At 40.3% G+C, this 18,198-nt stretch overlaps 1 protein-coding gene across 16 annotated transcripts in view; it reads left to right on the top strand.

Annotated features, from left to right (window-relative positions):
- The window catches only part of PDE1C (phosphodiesterase 1C), a 387,838-nt gene that overhangs the window by 207,185 nt on the left and 162,455 nt on the right, over positions 1-18,198 (top strand). For 8 of the 16 annotated variants that reach the window (XM_065052071.1, XM_065052069.1, XM_065052074.1 and 5 more), the window contains one exon: positions 8,868-8,930. The exons of the other annotated variants lie outside the window; for them this stretch is intronic. In XM_065052071.1, the coding sequence (XP_064908143.1) occupies positions 8,868-8,930 (63 nt within the window). The remainder of the gene's footprint in view (positions 1-8,867; positions 8,931-18,198) is intronic. 16 annotated transcript variants of the gene reach the window in all.

The raw sequence follows: 18,198 nt of genomic DNA, 5'->3' as shown, positions 1-18,198 counted from the left end.
ATTAATTATTAATAGTTCCCCCCCCCCACCAAAAGCATTTTATTTGTGCTCTTGTCCTGCCTATTTTGAGATGATAACTTGGGGATGGCATTTAACTTTAATTAGATGACAGGTGCAGAAGCCTGCCAGATCTTTATACCATATCTACATGGACACTGCAGTCTCTCAGGGCCAAAGCATTTATTGCACATTAAGGTGAAAACATTTACAAGGGTCTCTTGTGAAAACGTTGGCAGGTCCTTGCTGAGTGCCATGCCACCTTCACGGGCACAGGGGAGCACGGCTAGGTCTGTATTTTGACAGGCTGGCTCCCATGTGTTAACACTGAAAGTGGAAAATAAGCCTTAAGTAGAAGCATTAGTTTAAAAAGGAATTGGATGTTAGTATATTTAACAATGGCACAAAATTGGGGGGAGCTGTCAACACTCTTGCGGGCAAAGAAGTCCTGGAGATGGATCTGGACAAATTGGAGAATTGGGTGATCACCAACCATGTGAAGTTCAACAAGAGAAAGTGCTGGATTTGGCACCCTTGCTGCACATACAGGTTGAGGGACAAGATGCTGGAAAGCAGCTCCACGGAGAGGGATCTGGGGGTTCTGGTCAGTGGCAAGTTGAACATGAGCCAGCAGTGTGCCCTGGCAGCCAAGAGGGCAACTGTGTCCTGGGTGCATCCAGCACAGCATTGCCAGCCGGGCGAGGGAGGTGATTGTCCTGCTCTGCTCTGCACTGGTGCGGCCTCACCTGGAGCTCTGTGTGCAGCTCTGGGCAACACAGGATAGAAAAGATACTGAGCTATGGAAGAGTGTCTGGAAGAGGGCTATGAAGTTGGTGAAGGGTTTGGAGAAGAAGCTGTATGAGGAGTGGCTAAAGTCACTTGGTTTGTTCAGCCTAGAGAAGAGGAGACTGAGGGGAGATCTCATTGTGGTCTACAGCTTCCTCACAAGGGGAGGAACAGGGGCAGATGCCGAACTCCTCACCTTAGTGACCAATGATAGAACCTGAGGGAGTGGGAGGAAGATGTGCCGGGTGAGTTTAGATTGGACATTATGAAAAGGTTCTTCCCCCAGAGGGTGGTGGAGCACTGGAACAGGCTCCCCAGGGAGGTGTCACAGCCCCAAGCCTGACGGTGTTCAGAGACTGGACAACATCCTCAGACACATGGTGTGAACTGTGGGGTTGTCCTGTGCAGGGACAGGAGTTGGACTCAGTGATCCTTGTGGCTCCCTTCCAACTCAGGACATTCTGTAATTCTATGAATACATGTTTTAATGAGCATTGCTACAGAGAAGATTAAGAAGAAATTTACTGTAGTTTTTGACTGGTGTATCTCCTTATCTCAATCCCATCCATCTACTAATGAGTTGGAAGAGATGCAGACCCTGTTACAGAATTTCATGTGTGCTTTGACAGGGTGTGAATTAACGTTGTACTCCAGTGAATGATGATGATGTTAGACTGTCATCATGCAGAAGAACAATTGTTCTGCTGCTGGGGAGGAGGTTCTTGAATAGAAAAATCCAGTTGCTACGTACTTACCTGCTTCACAAGGGCTTCGTAAAATATCTGGGGTATTTATATTGTGGATTTATTGTTTGACCATATGGAGAGACACTAATGTGCCTGATTGTGTGGATGTACGAGCTGGTACCTGCACGGTAGGTGCCTTGGATGTATCCAGCTTAGTAAGACTGATTCCAAGCTCTCAAGAGTGAAGTTAGGCACTATCATTTCCAGAAGTGTGTTGTTGGGTTTCTGTGTTGTGTTGTTTTCAGGTTTCTTTTCTTAGTTGGATTTTTTGGGAACAATGATAGTAGAGAAGTGCTTTGTTCTCTCACAAGATGTAGGGGGAGGAACTTGGACATCTGGGCCTCCAGTGCCTGGTCAGAAAACAGTTTTTTTAAGTTTGTGCTTTTTTTAGTACAGCTGCTTACTCCTAATCTTCATTTTGATTCACAGAATACTTAAATCCACGTTTCCCGTCACCTAGCTACAACCATATCTTCAGAGAAAAAAAAAATCACAATTGTCTGAACGTAATAGAAGTGCTATAGTTAAATCATTATTTGTCTTTGAGGTTATTACTCTTAACATGTACAAGTATCTTATTTCTGTGCTGCTGTGCAACACATTCAGATTTAGTGGAGCATGTAATTAAGGTTCATAGCTCTGGATTAATATTTACGTAAAACATGTTTTCAGCTTCTGTTTAATTATTGTCTTGATTAGGACCAACTAGTTTTGAAAGGGGGAAAAATAGTTATGTTCTCTTATGTTTGTTGTCAGACACAATGCTTCGTGCAGAGCAGAAAGCGCTCTCTGGGCTTACTGATCAGTGATACAGAGTTGTTCTGGGCTTGGAGACCATTGTCTCATTGGGTTGCTTTTCAGAGTCTGGGATGATAATGGTAATGAGCAGTTAGGATGGAACTGGTTCTTTCTTAGATTCTTTCTTGGAAAAATCCACAGCAGGTAGCGCTTCCCCCTCCACCCCCCCCAAAAAAAAAAAAAAAAGAAAAAAAAAAAAAAAGAAAAAATAGAGATGCTGACAGCATTTCAAGTGAACCACTTGGAATCTGTTTATTCTCATTTCTTTGTCTGCTGAAAGATGGTTTTAAGTTCTAGTTGTTGGGTTTGGTTTTTTTTTTGCCTCCTGTTCTTGTCAAAACAGGTACTACTATACCTGGGTACTACTATACCTGAGTTCTACATAAGCAGGTAATTTCTCTACTGGAAATTTTCTTCAGCTACTTAATAACACTCAACAAATTCCACTAGTACTTAGTGATTACTGCCTAAAGGCTTCTCCAGTTTTGTCTTGTGGTCAAGACAGAAATACTTCTTGACTACCTACTGCAGGAGCTGGTGAGATCCACACCGCAGCACAGCAATGGTCCTGTGATTTACATCTCATGGTTTTGTGAAATAAGTTATTGGCATTTGCATCTTCTGGTTAAACTGCTCCAAAATGAAACACCTTGTTGATTCTCAAGAGAATGCCCAAGGAATGAGCAGGCACAGGGACTAAGCTGCTGTCCAACTGCTGCTGAACCATGGTTGTGTAGATCATGATTAAAGCCTAGTGATGATGTAAAGATTTGGACTACGAATGCTGTGGTGCATGGGGATAAATGAGTTTGATTTCCTAGGAAGCTCATCCAACACCTTTTGCCAGGACTAGATTTCCTTAGAAGAGAAAACCCAAACTGTCATAAAAATATGTTGTTCATGCTCAGAAAAGCAATCAGCTTATTGCTGCTTTTTCTTTAGACTGGCTAAGCCATAGGAATGGTTTTACTTCATCTTTCTTACGGACTGCAGTTGTGACTTGTTTTTTTTTTCCCCTCCTTCCCTTGGCAGTACTGTGAATGTTTTTCAGATTGTGATGACAAACGCTCCTTCTGGGAGTTTATGCACTAATAAACAATGGCGACAACAACTTGCTCTATTTCATGTTATAGCTTCAATTTTAATGACTCATGAGGCACAAAGAACTTGAGCACCGATCTATTTATTGACGGAGCTTAAAGACACTAAGGACCGAAGTGACAGTAGGGATCATTAGTCAGCAACCTTGTTGCTATTTCAAGCAATGCTTTATTTTGATGGCTATTTTAAAGAAAACTGTGAAAACCGGACTAGATTAATTAATTTTCAGTCCTGTCCTAAAGCTTGCTCGGGTGAGGGGCTGGAGGGGTGAAAAGCACCACCACTTCCAGTGGTGACAGCTTTGTCCCTAGAGCCTGAAGGACTCAGCAGGCACAGCAGTCACCTAGAGGAGGACAGTGCTGGAGATCATTCAGGGTCAGGATTGTCATAGCTATCTCACATTGCACACCTGGAAGCACTGAATATCAGTGTGGAGGTACAAGGGTACATGGAATAAATGCATCTGTCCTGTTTTTAAAGTGAGATGTGGATTAGTGGGAGACCTCAATGGTTTCCAGCGGAGTATTCGTGTCTGGGAAATCCAAAAAAGGTTTTGAGTCTCTTGGGACCAAACCTGAAGAAGTTTGGTGATGTCAGAAACAGCCTCTCCCAGATCTCTTGTGACTTCCCAAGTGACCATTCCCAGTGCATGTGGTTTAGTTCTGTTTCATTTCACCCCAGTTCTGAGCTGGATGATCTGAACACTGGGAGTACAGCATCCCAGTTATTCTGTCTGTAGAACCTTATGGACAGGCCAATGCCAAGCTTTTTGTCAGTGTTTTTGAGAAACGGTGAGAGACCAGTAGCAATCAACATCAACTCTCACCTTTTTTATGTTTAGAAAGGCATGTTCAGCCTTTACTTATCAGCATAGCCTTGACACTGTCCTTTCATCTGAATTCAGAACTGAAATATCTTGGAAGGAAAACGTCATTGAAGCTGGATTTACCTCATAATCCATTGTCCATTAACCTTCACTTGGGAGGAATTTAAAGAACAGATGTAAAGATATTTCTGAACTGCATCTTTATTATCCTTTAATGTTTAATCCTAACACATTAATAAGAGTTCTGCAGTGGTTAGACTTGGGGACAGAGGTCCTGTCTGAGGTGGTTTGGGGCCAATTTAGGACGGTTAAAATAACAGAAGGTAGTACAGAATCTGGCAGATGTTTGAAATCTGCAGGGAGTTTGTCATGTAACTAGCAAAAGCACTTTCCTCTGCCATGTGCAGCTCAGAAGTTGTGAGCTGCCCTTATTAATCCAGTGGTGAAAACATGGATGGCTCCGACAAACCTTGCACACTGTCTACAGACCTGCAAATAGAGAAGTTGTGGCTGCAAAAGGTGTATGTGGAAGAAAAGATGACAAATTTATTCAGTCTTTTCATCTTAAACGGTGTGTTAGAGGTTGAGAGAGGAGCAGAAGCAGGAATAACATAAGCTAAACCATATTAAACTTTCTTGACCTCTGGCATAACACTTCAATAAGGCTATGACTAACATCTGGTTTGCCATATATTGAGAGCAGATGAGGGACTTGCTTCGTGAATCAACTGGTAAATTTCTGTGTGCTGAAGAAAATGAGGAAAACAGGATAAACAAAGACATGACTGGCTTTTTCTCATGCAGACTTTGTGATGTCTGCATATATGTAACTGTTCATTCTTAATTTGGAAAACTGTTTTGTTATAGCAAGAGCAGACTTTACAATATTCATCTATTTATTCTTCCAGCTGTTCATTGAAAGAATGTAATTAGGAGAGCATGTTTCTTCAAAGCAGCATATGCACATGGATTCAGCAAAAGCTTTCAACCTGAGTTTGGAATGTGCAACCCAGGCATCAGGTTTTATGAGTATGAGATGGGTTTGTCTCTGTGGAAGGATTTCAGCTGGAGGAACAGACATAGAACATTAAGGAACGCATGAACTCAATAGGAAACACAAAAATGTAATATTTTTGCTTTGAACTGAAATTACTAATGTTTAGAAATGACATGTTTTCAGTGTATTAATAAATGACATCCATATTTTGGTCGGGAACACACAGAGGAGTCTTTCCATTTCTGCTAGATTTGTATCAAGGGAAAATAGACAACAAATGAAATTAACTATAATGTTAGGCATTACTCTTCTGTAAAAAAAAAGTCTAACTATAATTTTGAATAAGAAGGCACTTGAACAGCCATAACTATGGAATACAGCTTTTAATAAATCTGTGTTTCAGTTCAGCAGTGTTTCCCTATCTGAGGAGAATTTCTCTGGAATGAATATAGATTGCTAGTGGTGTTCTGAAAGTGAGTTGGAGCTCAGCTCACTGAAAAGTAGAAAGCTTGTTATTTGATCAAAATAATATGTATCACAGTGATTAGGTGTTAGCTGTCTCTTGGATCTGAAGAAGGATTTTCAAGTCTGCAAGTGTGTCTTCTAGCTCCATCAGTTAAACTCCCACAGATTTAATGTCAGAGGACTTATTTGCTGACACATAGACATGCTGTATTTTTTCGCAAAACCATGGCTTCTAAACCTGGCTTCTAAAGGGCACAGGTCTTCCATATGTCTTGTGTGCCAACCCACTGCAGATGCTTTGGATGCTCAGGGCACTTCAAATGTCCTGACACAGGTCTGTTTCGCTGACTGGTTGTCACCTTTGTCACTGTGTAAGTTCAGGCTGAAATACGGTTGCAAACTGAGTTTTGCTGAACAACCAAACTTCTAGATGCTATAGAGATATCTTAGGTCAGGATCAGAACAAAGGTATTTAAATGTTTTCCTGTTACTGTAGTATCAAAGTCATACGTAATATTGGAAAAGTAATAGTAAAAGGAAATGTGATCTGTGTGTGCATACATATTTGTAGGCAAGGAAGGGAAGGAAGAAATGAGTGGGGATTACTGGGAAAGCAAGGGTGGATTTATATGGCTGTTCAGCTTTGTTGCATGATATGAAAACTGGTCAAGGCTGCTATGTGGTTTATAGGAAATCAGTTTGATGACTTAAGTGGTTTTCCCAAACATATCTGTATCACTAAAGCACTACCAAGCTATGATGCCCAATCGAGATAAGAAAAAGATGGCTTTAATGTGTCATATAGTTTATCCTAGTGGGTGTGTTTAGAAGTCTTTAAGAGGACTCTCCAATGCAAGGAGAAACACAGAATTCTCTTGGCTGGCTAAAACATGGAGACTCAATGTGCTCTGTCTGCTCCAGTAGTTTAAAACTATATATATGTATATTTTCATGCTGTTATTTGAAAACCATTTTTTTCCCGAATTATATATAGCATTAATGTCTGTTTTCGGGTTGCGTTAGACAAAAGGTTCAACACAGGGCTCTTCCAAGCTAGTGTGAGGAGATACTGGCACAAAATTTTCCAGGAAAGGCAAAAAACCACTCATTTCCAAGAATAACTCTTAGGCAATTATAACGACCACAATCTTCTCGCAAAATGAAAGAATGGCCAAGCAAATGAGTGAATGTTGATTAAACACTATTCCAGCTAGGGTGATTCATTCTTAAAAGCTGATGTTTTTGAAGCAGAGTTTTTAGGAGAACTCTATTGTAGATAATTGCTCAGGTCTAAATACAGCTCTGTGACTGTATCAGCGTGCAGAGATCACACGGCAGTTTCCTCACACACCAAGCATGTGCATGGTGAGAAAGCTTCTGGGAGATCATCTTCTCAGAAACGTTCTCATTACACATTTACAGTCATCACTGAAACTAATGGTTGTGACTGAAGGTACCATAAAGCTTTTTTGCCTCTTGCCCTTTGAATAAGTTAACTGTCTTCCTTCATACTGACTGTTTCTAAGCCACGCTGAAGCACGCTTTGTAGACAGCACCCCGCCTGTTTTGTAGTGTGTGATACGGCTCAGTGACTGCTTAAAACATCTAACTGATTAAAATTATCCTTGGTGAGAAATGGAAGAAACCCATGCAGAGGCTCAGCCCTATGCAGCATTTTCCCCCTCCCTGTGAACTACTTACTCTTGCATGGGACTGTAGCACCTCATTCTGTCACTTACTAAGAACAGCAGTGACGTATTACTCTTTGCAGTACAGAGAGATAAAATAATCTCATTGTGGTAAGTTAGCTTGAGTTGTCACTTCATGTTGCCATTCCTGAGACATTTGTTCAGTGTCTGTTTACTGCCTGGGTCTTATCAACACTTCCCAAGCTGCACTCTTTGGAAAACTTGGGCTTGAAGCTTTGCCAGTACTGCTGAATAGTTCCAGTAATATCATTTATTACCTGCTTTTTGACTTAACATACACCACAGGCCACGTGGAAGGTCTTACAAGGACTCGGTATGATGCTGGTATCCTGTTCAAAGGATACAGCTGTAATAAAAGGGGAAAAACAACCTAGGCAACTGAGTAGATTGTCAAATAGAGCAACTGCATAGGTCTTCAAAGGATCAAACAGCTCAACTTAAGCTTATGGTGTCCTGAATGGAAATACATACTTGTTTTAAAATTGCGCTGGTTCTGTTTTTCATATGGGAATGTTATTGTACAGGGTGAATCATCACAGAGAATAATAAGCTACAGACCTTGCAGAAGGGAAGTTGTGTTTGCCCTTTCTGGAAAAATACATTTGCAAGGAAGTATTGTGGTTTAGGTAGCATGACCTTGAATTAAAGTTGTATTTCCCCTTTGCTTTGTTTGATACATTTAACATTCCAGTCCTCCTATTTGTTAGTTTGGGGATAATCAGCAGGAGGTTTCCAGATATGTGGGAGCTTTTTCAAGTGACCTAAGGTTCACTTTTAGTTCAGAGTGTCTCTAAACCTTAGCTAAACAGTTTATTAAATTTTATAGGTCACTTTTTACCACTCATTTTTATTTGTTTTTAATCATTAGAATTAATCTTTTCTCATCTCATATTAGAAAAAATTAATGTCCTGTATCTACTGCTAATCTAGTAAGATATAAAAATTGGTCTGCCAGATGTTTTCCACTCACTTGCCTGTTACATTATAAACTAATGTTATGTAACAGAAATAAATTAGAGAGGAAATATTTTGTTGTTTGGCACTCTTCAGATTATGAAACAATGTTTACTTCACGTAAAATACTTAATCTATTCCAGGCACGAATAAAACTTTGAAAGGTATTATTTGTGGAAAGAAATAGTAGACTTCCTTCATATTTTGAAAAAGTGCTTTTAAAATGTCAAGGGTCATCAATCAGACCCTCACTGAAACTTCACAAGGGGCTTAAAAGACTTTGTTGTTTTTTTTTCCCCTTGTACAAATGCACAAGGACATCCAGCAGTCAGCACTCAACTTCTTAAGTGTTACATCTTGTATCTTAAAAAGTACAATGTACACTGTTTTAGCCTTTATAAAAGCATTCAGAGTTCAGCCTCTCTTCTTACCCTACAGACAGGTACTGTGGTAAATGCTGGAGAGCTGATGCACTTTCTTTGTTTCAGGAGCTTGTTATGGGAAACAGTCGTCACATTTGAGCGACTCCACAGTCTGATAATTCACGTACGGTCAGTCACAGTGTGTGTGGGGGGGTGTGCAGTGCAGCGGGGCAGGCAATGGCAGAACCTTTGCTTAGATCTTTGACAAGAGCCTGTTTATGTGCTTTTAAAGAGAAGGAGATAAACAGACAGTGTGACACTCCGGATCTTAAAAAAGATTTCCACTTAATTTCGGTTTGAACAACATTTCCTGTTTAGGCTTTTGAGCTGCTTGCCAGATACCTAATTCACGCTAATTGTGTGCAACCAGCTCACTTAGGCTAGGCTTTTGAAGACTGGTGGTCTCTTCTCACCTCTTCCTTTCTGTCCTCCCCCCAGCTCCCACCTCCTATCTGCTATAATTAGGACTGGACAGGATGAGTGTAACAATAATGAGCTCCCATACATTGTACGTGACAACTCAAAGGCCATTATGCTCATTCGGAAGAATTGTATCTTTTGCCCTCATTCTGGCCTCATCCTGGGTCCTGACTGCAAAATAAAGCTCCAGATAAAAGGATATTTTATGTCTGGATCACAGAACAGAGGTGCAAATGGAAGTTGGGGTGCTGAGTTGTAGGCATGGAGCTAAGGCTGGACTTGGGGTTGAGCTGGAAGACAACCACCAAAGCCTGCCTGTCTTAGAAATACTGCCTTTGCTTATTGTCACAGTCTCAATGTTTCTGTCCGCAGCCCGTCTCACACTTCAGAAGTCTTCTTTCTCTGTTTTCAGTAAATTCAGTGTATGTACTGTGTAAAATATCTCAGAGAGATAATTGCTGAAAGGTAGCGGGGCTTTCACAACTAATGCAAGTGTTTAAGATTAAACTGTGGCACAAATGCTGGGTGAGATAAGTAATATGAACAATCCCCAGCCTTGAAGAGAATTAACAGTCTAAGCAAGACAAGTATGAACCTGCAAGTCACACTAGGAAACTGAGGAATAAATGAGAGGAATTGGAAGAATTATTGCTTGCCATGCACTTCCTATGAGTTCAGTTACAGCCCATTTAACATTATTGGGGACAGTTGTTTTCAATACAGTGTTTGGCTCTAAGTGCTTAGTTGATTTTGTTAACAGAACTTGTTAAGGGTGGAATTCATCTTGCCTAACTGCATTTGTCTGGCAAGGGGAGATTTAGTGGAAGGTGACTCTTCTGCCAGCAACTGTAGAGGGAGCTTAAGGAGAAAACCTTGGAGAAAAGAGTAAACTTCTATTTAGATGGCCGATGTTAGGTGATGTGTCTTCAGCCTGCTTTGCCATGCTCAGTTCTGCAGCCATATATATGTATATGTTTATATATATAAAAACAAAATAATACAGGCTGTAGGGTCAGGACTATGAACCTGAGCCTTATATCTTGTAAGGTATGTGGTACGTTTATTAGGGAGCTTTGTGGAATAAGTTAAGTGTAGGAGTGTTATCCTAGTTTAGTTAATGGTAGATTGTCTGGACTTTACTTTTGTGCTTATTTGTCTTAAATATAAGCCTCTTTAACACCTCTGTCTCATCTAAATGCATATAATTTTTATTAAAAAGGAAAAATGTACATAACAGCATGCACATGGATAAATGTGTCTACCTCTGACTACCACCTTTTATTTGCAGACAGATCTGTGATTGCCACTGAATTAGAGGACTTTTTCCCCAGAGTCTCAGAGTCCCTCAGATTGGAAGGGACCAGAGGAGGTCCTTAGTCCAATCTCCTGCTCAAGACAGGCTCAGCAATGAACCTCAGACCAGGTTGCTTGTGGATGTATCCAGATAGGCCTAGCAAATCTCAAAGATGGACCCTGCACAAAGGTGCTGTATGGCTGTCCTCAGGGGGGAAAACGTTCTTCACCCTTATTTGGCCCTCCAGTGTTCAAATCACAAAGTTCTCGTTAACACCACCCAGAAGTATCCTGGATGGCACGAATCTAACCATGTTGTCATTTGAGCTGTTCCTCCAGAGAGAGGGCCAACCCTTCTCTGTGTTTTCCCTACCTACCTTTCCTGAAGAGTGTGTATACCTGTTCATCACACTGTGCCAGTTGTGCACACCATCCCACCATGTTTGTTATTCCAACCATGCCCCAGTTCTGTGACTGCATGTGGAGCTTTAGCTCCTTCTGTTTGTTTAGAATGCTCACATCGATGAGCAGTGGAGGGGTAATAGTCTGAGGGCTATAAAAGACACAATAATTTATTTACAGCATCTTGGATAAGCAGCAAACTTGTGACAACATGTCAAACCAACAAAGGATTCCTCTTTCCCTTGCAGGAAGGAGTCTCCAACAGCTATCACTCCCATTTTCTTATTTGTGCAGATACTTGGTTGAGGCTTAGCTGGCTTTGATGCCTCCCTTGGTGCAAGGTGACCTTTCTGCCCTGTTTCCAGAACTAGAAGTAGAAAAGCAACCCCAGTTGTCTTGCTGTGAATGACAAGTTTTGGTCTTCCTCCACCTTGGGAGTTTTGATCCCTTGAGGGTAGTTTCTAGATTTTCTTGCTGCCTTGCCATGCAGGTTTTGGATTTTTAGCTCTGCAAGGTCTCTGCAAAGACCATATTGATCTCCTGTTTATCCTGCCTGATGGTGTGCATGCTCACTTCTTCTCACAGCTCTTTCACCTGTCAAATGAATACCACAATAACAGCATACTTCCCACAGGGGAGGAAACCACTGTTCTCAACCTCAAGGCTGAGCACCAGGGTCTTCCTGCAGTGACAACTGTGCTCAGGAGTGCTGTTTGAGCCAAGACCCCTGATGTGCCAAGGCCACTTGCTTCACCTGGTGTTGGAGACCACATAGCACACCACCACTACTTGTGCTCAGTCCTCAGCAGAGGTTCTGGGCTCCTTTGCTCTCCTGCTGCAACAGCTGCTGGGACACCATTAGCAGCACTTCGCCTGTTAGTCACGCAGCTCCTGCCAAGCAACTCTTGCAATAGGTGCTTGGCAGTCCTTGATCAGCAGCCTGTTGTAGACAAAAGTGATGGTTACTCCCAAGTCAGGAAGCATCCAACAAAGGCTGGCTGTTGGAGGAGCTGTCAGAGGCAAAAAGCATGTATTAGACTGCAGAAGTTAAACCTCAACAACAGCAACAAGTCACCAGATGTTTCCTGAACATTTTGCCGAAGTAGTAGTCTAGACATTGCTACAGGTCTGTTACGTGTCTCTCTGCATGTTTGCAAATATTCCGTTCTCTTCTATTGTGGAACTTATATTGAATGCAAAAATAAGTAGTTAAATAGGAGCATAGAGTAGAATCTCCTAAAAATGCCAAACCAAAATGGCAAAACAAAACATAAAACAAACCCCAAACCTATTCTTGGTGCTTATATCAAAAGATGTATTAATACTTACGATGAGCCCTGTTGCATTATCACTTGCAAGTGGTGAAGAGATGATATACTTCTGTGATTACTGTATTTCAAGGTGATCGATACAAAATGGAAGTGTGTAGATAGTGCTGATGGCAGGGTGTTTCCATATTTCATATCTGAGACATTGATTTTCCCACTGCATTGAGCAGTGAAGTCTTTTACTGCCTTTGGCTTGACCAATTGGGACTTTCTGCTTTGGTCCATTATAATTTTTGCTGCAGTTAATCTGCTTTAATGTTATTAAACTTTGGTTGCTCCTCTGGCGTTACAAAAGTGAACAGATACTGCAGTGTGCAGCACTTCTCCATGTCTGCCTTTGGCAGGAGGGAGTGGATCTGCTTGTGTGTTAATAGAACTTCCTCCAAAATACAGCAAACCAAGGAGAGGCAGGCTGCCCATGCTCTTTGAAATTAGCATCCCTATATTGCTTCTGGATGTTTATAGAGCAGGAGATTTATAGCATTTTTTGAGTTTCAAGTGCAACCCGTTCTGGGATAGCGTAGACTCTCTCCTACTCCCGAATTCTTGAAAATATCATTATAAATATCTTTGCGGTAAGTCTGTGGTGTGTGTGAACTCATGTAATAAATATGTTTTGCAGTATTCCACTGCCATTCAGAACAACCTCGCAGCAGCAGAAACAATGCTCAACGTTGTTTTCAAAATTTTCCTCCCACTTCATCTATACCCTGTTTCTAGCTTATCACCTTTGATTAGACTGATAGAGTGCTTGAAAATTTCTCTTAAAAGATACAGAACTGTGTCTAGAATAATTTTAGTTCAAATGGAACTTCTGTAAGGAAAAAAAAAATCAGGTTTGAGACAGCCACGTGAAGGGGATAGAGGAGAGATAAGTTGGAGGAGGCTAGGTGGTTAAGTTACTCAGGTGACATACAAAAAACTTCAGTTCAAGTGGCTGCACTAGGTTCTCATTTTGCTTTCACAACATGTTGAAAAGAGTTTGCTTTCGTTCCTTGTTGGCATTAGAAGAAAAGTTCTGAAGTTTCAATTTTTGTTTGTTTCTTTGTTCTTCTTTCATTAGTCAGTGTTCTTGTTTTCCAACTAGCTTGGGCCTTGATTAGCTGCTACTGAGCTATTCTAGTTCTGGTACAAAATGGTTGCATCGCGTATGTATCAGTCTGAGATACAGGCTATGAATATCCTTCAGATGTGTGCAGTATAATTTCTTCTAGAGCACAATGGCAATAACTGCCATAGAATGGAGGCAATAAGTATTGAAACTGCCTGGATATCCATTTAGAGTGGCAGAAACAAGGGAGTTGCTTTTGAAGGACTTTTTCAAATCACTTGCCAGCAAATTCTCTTTAACAATGGCTCTAGGTTTTCTTAGGCACCTGGTATCAAGGACACATCATGGCAGCACCTGGCCAGGCTTTTGCTACACAGTGATACCAAAAATGAGGTGAAATAGCCTTTTTGGATTGGCATTAGAGATGTATATATCTCGCAAGTAGTTCATAGGTTAAAGGCTTCTTAATTGATGCGTTGCCTTTTGTCCCCTTGTGTGTGGAGGTGCTGACTCTGAACAGAATTCCTGGAAGTACAAGCTCTGTTTAGTGTGCAAAGATACTCAGAAAGCAAATGAATGATGGGATGTGATATTCAAAAGATTGAAGAGCGCTTCTGGGAAATGATGGTCCTCCTGCCCTGTGAATATTGCATTTCATGGTAACTCTCTGTGGTATAAAAAGTAGAGCAGACAGAAGAGGATTCCACAGCCTGGTGGGAAAGGTGATGGAACATTCACAGGAGGAAAGATGAGAAAGATGAAGACGATTTTATTTAAAGATGAGATAAATTAGAGTGGATATTTTGGCGTTCTAGGAATAGCTGCTGAGACAGAGCAGATGTTAGCTCTGTCCTGTAATACATAACAACCAGAGGAGAAGAAAGTAATTGAGAGTCAATTATTTCAATTTGATAACTATAACTGTGTCCTATCAAGGTATTTGTAAGGCAAAAAGTTCATAAGGTTTCACAATGCATCTACAAAGAATGAGAATATTTGTAGCTAATATATATAGGAAGTCTCTTCAGAAGACTGTAAAGTCTGTCTGTTGTTTTACTGATAAACTCAGCGCTTTGCTTTATGAGCAGTTTTTGCCACAGTTTATAGATATGCTCCTATCTGAAGGGCAAGATGTGCCAATTGAGATACAGCTAAATAGTTCTGCAGTTGAATGTTCTTCTTAAATCTGGTCTGAAAGTGCTATAAAAAAGCCAAGTTAGTAGAGATGTGAATGAGGAACAGCAAGGTTATATTGTACCTGTATTAATTTTACATTAAGGTATCCAGAACTGCAACATGAGACTTAAACCCTTGAAACCTTTTGAGATGATGATGGAAACTCTATTAATATTCGGCACATTTTTTCAGAGTTTTTTTTTGTTTGGTTGGTTTGGTTTTGGGTTTTTTTTAAGTCTCAGTTGGAGTAAGACTTGGTTGGTTGGTTGTTATTTTTGTTTTCCCCTCCCCTTTCCACATACAGGATGATTAGAGAAAATGAACTCTCCAATAACTGTCATCATTTGTTGTCATTAGATATGAATTTGATTCAGCTGAGTGATTTTTTTCAAATAACACATGCATGAATTCCAAAACAAAATGTATTTCTGCAGACTGGCCTAATACCTTCTTTTTTTTTTTTTTTTTTAATTGGAGAAAGCGAGAAGTGAGGAGAGAAAAAAGACTGGCAGCTTGTTGAAAATCACAAGTAGTGGTCCTACACTATCTTTATTTAATTGTAGTGCCTGCAAACTTTTTTCATTAAAACTTTTTAGAAAGAAAGTAGCAGCTTCAAATAGTTGAATGCCTTGTGTATCTCATTAGCTAATATTGGATGACAGAAGGCTGAAATTGAAAGAGAGCAAACTAAGACCACAAGAAGAGGTTTTAGGCATATAGAAAAGTGCATATATTTGAGCGTTTAACTTGTTTTTCTGATGGGTAGTAGATTTCTGGACATTTCAGATGAATTCCTTAATTTGAGGTTTATTGAATTGTATTGCAAAACGCTCTGAAACTTTGAAGCTTGTTGCTCTTTCCAGAAAATGACCATGGAAATCCCGTGTTAGGTTTCTAATATGCTTTGGTTCAGACTGATTTACTCTTGTTTGGATTCCCTGGCACCTTAATACTTGTGCAGTATTAAGTATTAACACTGTAAAGCTGTTTCACGTAGCATGGGGCATTGTGCATCCACAGCAGAATGGCAAAACCTGGCCCTTGCCCTTTACTAAGATGTGCATTGATTTCTGTTTAGGGTTTTGATGTGTAATTTCATAACTGGCTTATTGCCTCCAACCCGAATTTTGTTGTGGCACAAACTTGAGGAAGAGAAGGAGACTTTTTAGTCAACACGGTTTTGGCATGAGCTGGCATTAGATGCTTGTAATCAGATTGCATTTGCTTTGAAAGGAGGCTTATAAAGAGGAAATCTGGATGATGGGTATGCAAATGGTCTATTAATTTTCTGCTTTGGGTGTACCAAATGAAATATTTACCTGATAGAGAGTCCCAAGTGTGTTGAAGAGAGGTGACTGCTAAATTAGAAGTCAAGTCTTTAGGTGATACTTTATTGTACTGATCTAGGCAGAATATCATACATAATTGCATTAATAATGGCCTACGCAGTTAACAGGCAGAGTCTGGAGGGAGGGGTAGTAGATGTTATTGGATCAAATGTGTCAGAAAATTAGAAAGTCTTTAGACAAATAAGCCTGCCTTCAAGTATGTATATCTATGCTACTCTACCTCATCCTCCATCACTGCTGGAAAACATTACTTCCACAATCTGGAGTAATAAGGTAATAGAGGGGTAGACTACTTCTTTTTGGCACAGGAGGAGTTACTGGGTAGAGCAACAAGGGTTGGAGCTGCTGATTTATCTCTCCAGCTCATGTTACTAATATTGCAAATGTCACTCCTTATTCGTGTCACCCACTTGAGACTGTCCCGTCCTTTTGTGCCGACGGTTCTTAGATTGAGTTTGACATAACAGTGTGTGATAACAGATGGGCAGCTGAAGGAATGGGCTGGGAAAACATTTCAACCTTCTTTGAGGGACACGGATTCTTTATCTCCAAACATTATTTGGTTTTTCCATGATTTCCCACATGTTGTAGGGAACCTAGTTAAATTAAGCTGTGTAGGGAAAGCCTGTGCATGTTTGAAAGGATTTGGTACAGGGTGGGATTTTCAACATGGAAGTCTATGAGAAGCTCATCAGTCATCTATGAACTGAACCCCTTCCACTCTGCTTGTCTGGTGAAAACTGGAGATGGGTTGTTGCTAAGTAAGCTCAATGTTTGCTTGAAGGGAATGATCTGTTGGCAGTCATGTGGGGCACAGACCTGTAATGTGCAATTTTCACTCTTACACTCTTCAGAACTTGTCAGGCTAAGTCTGATTTTTATTTTTTTCCTCAGATGCTGAAAAAATTAATTTCTTTTGAAACATTTAAAAGTTAAAAGAGTTTAAAATGTCATTTTTCATGTATGTGCTAGAAAAGATTTTTTTTTTAACCTACATACACTTTGTGGGTAGAAAATAAGAGCATGTTGGGACAAAAAATGGAAAAGGAAATAAATAACATTTTGTCTCTTAAGTCAGTTTTACAAAACATGCCCGTGACTCATTTTAGGTTGACTGAAGCCTCTATGCTCAACATCCAGATTGTGCTTTGTCATGCTAGAGGCTGTTCAGAAATGGCTTTCTAAAGCCTGTCCAGCTTGTCCAGCAGTGCCACAGCAGCACAAGGCAGATGAGAGAGTGGCTGAGGAGAAGGCAGAGGGAAAGGGTGGTAGCAGTGGATGCGCGTGTGGAGTTTTCAGGCTGCACAGTGAGCCTGCCGCGGACACAGTTCATGTTGATGCTCGGTGAGTTGAAATCTGGAGACACTCATTGTTCTTCAGAACTTTACATTTTCACTGGAGATAAATTGTGTGAGCTAAAGAACAGTGTTTTAGGGCATAAATATCCATTAGGAGAGTCGTAGACGTGGACAACTATATTGTCTACCTTTGAAGAGGGATTTGGGGTAGATATGGACATTGACCTATATTAGGATGGCAGTTCTTATTTTCCTTTGTGGCAACTAGAGAGAGGTGATTCTGGTACAATACAAAAGCAAACTGGGTGAGTGAGGACTTCTTTTTTACCAACAAGGAACTGTAGTTTATAGGGAGTTGTAAAGGGAAAGTTCAGTTCTTTTTATGCAACAAAATAATTCTTACGGGATTAGGATCAATTAGGAGAGAAAAGGTGATGCTTAGAATAGATATTTTTATCAAAAGGCCCAGCATTGATGTGATAATTAGAATCCCTGTGAATTAGTATCACACAGATCTGCACAATATATTGTTTTTTTTTTATATTTATAGAAAAATCTCTTACTGCTACTGTCTTCCTTCTGACTTTCCCTTTTTTCAGATGCTTGACTAGTCAAGTGGCCAAGTGAGCGCTCACCTTGTAAACAACCATTTACATTGAAAATAAATCCCCCAAATTGCAAAGGTTAACTTTTTCTTTCAATGAAAAAAAAAAGTTTACTCTCCATGGAGAATTTTATTTGAAACAGAGTAATAAAATGGTAGAGTTTGCTTTTTAAGTACCCTTTTGCCTCTCCCAGATGTACCGATTCTCTCTTGCAGTTAGCTATGTTATGTGTTTAAACTAGTGCTTATGGCCAGTAGAGAGAAGCGTAAGGACAGGTCAAAGCTACTGATGACATCGTAGTCATAGTCCTATGTATCTCATGTGAAGTTTACGCATTTTGAGAAATAGCACCTGTATAGTTTTAAGTTGCCTCCATTATTTTAAAGGTGGCTATAGACATATTTTCTAGTCCAACTACTTCTGTTTAGATTTTGGTCTTCTACATTTAATATTCTTCCTTCGTTATTAATAACAA

The sequence above is a fragment of the Columba livia genome, chromosome 2 (assembly GCF_036013475.1).
Source record: "Columba livia isolate bColLiv1 breed racing homer chromosome 2, bColLiv1.pat.W.v2, whole genome shotgun sequence".
NCBI classification, from domain to species: Eukaryota; Metazoa; Chordata; class Aves; order Columbiformes; family Columbidae; genus Columba; species Columba livia.
Note: the sequence above shows the minus strand (reverse complement) of the source record. Positions and strands in the feature narration are given on the sequence as shown.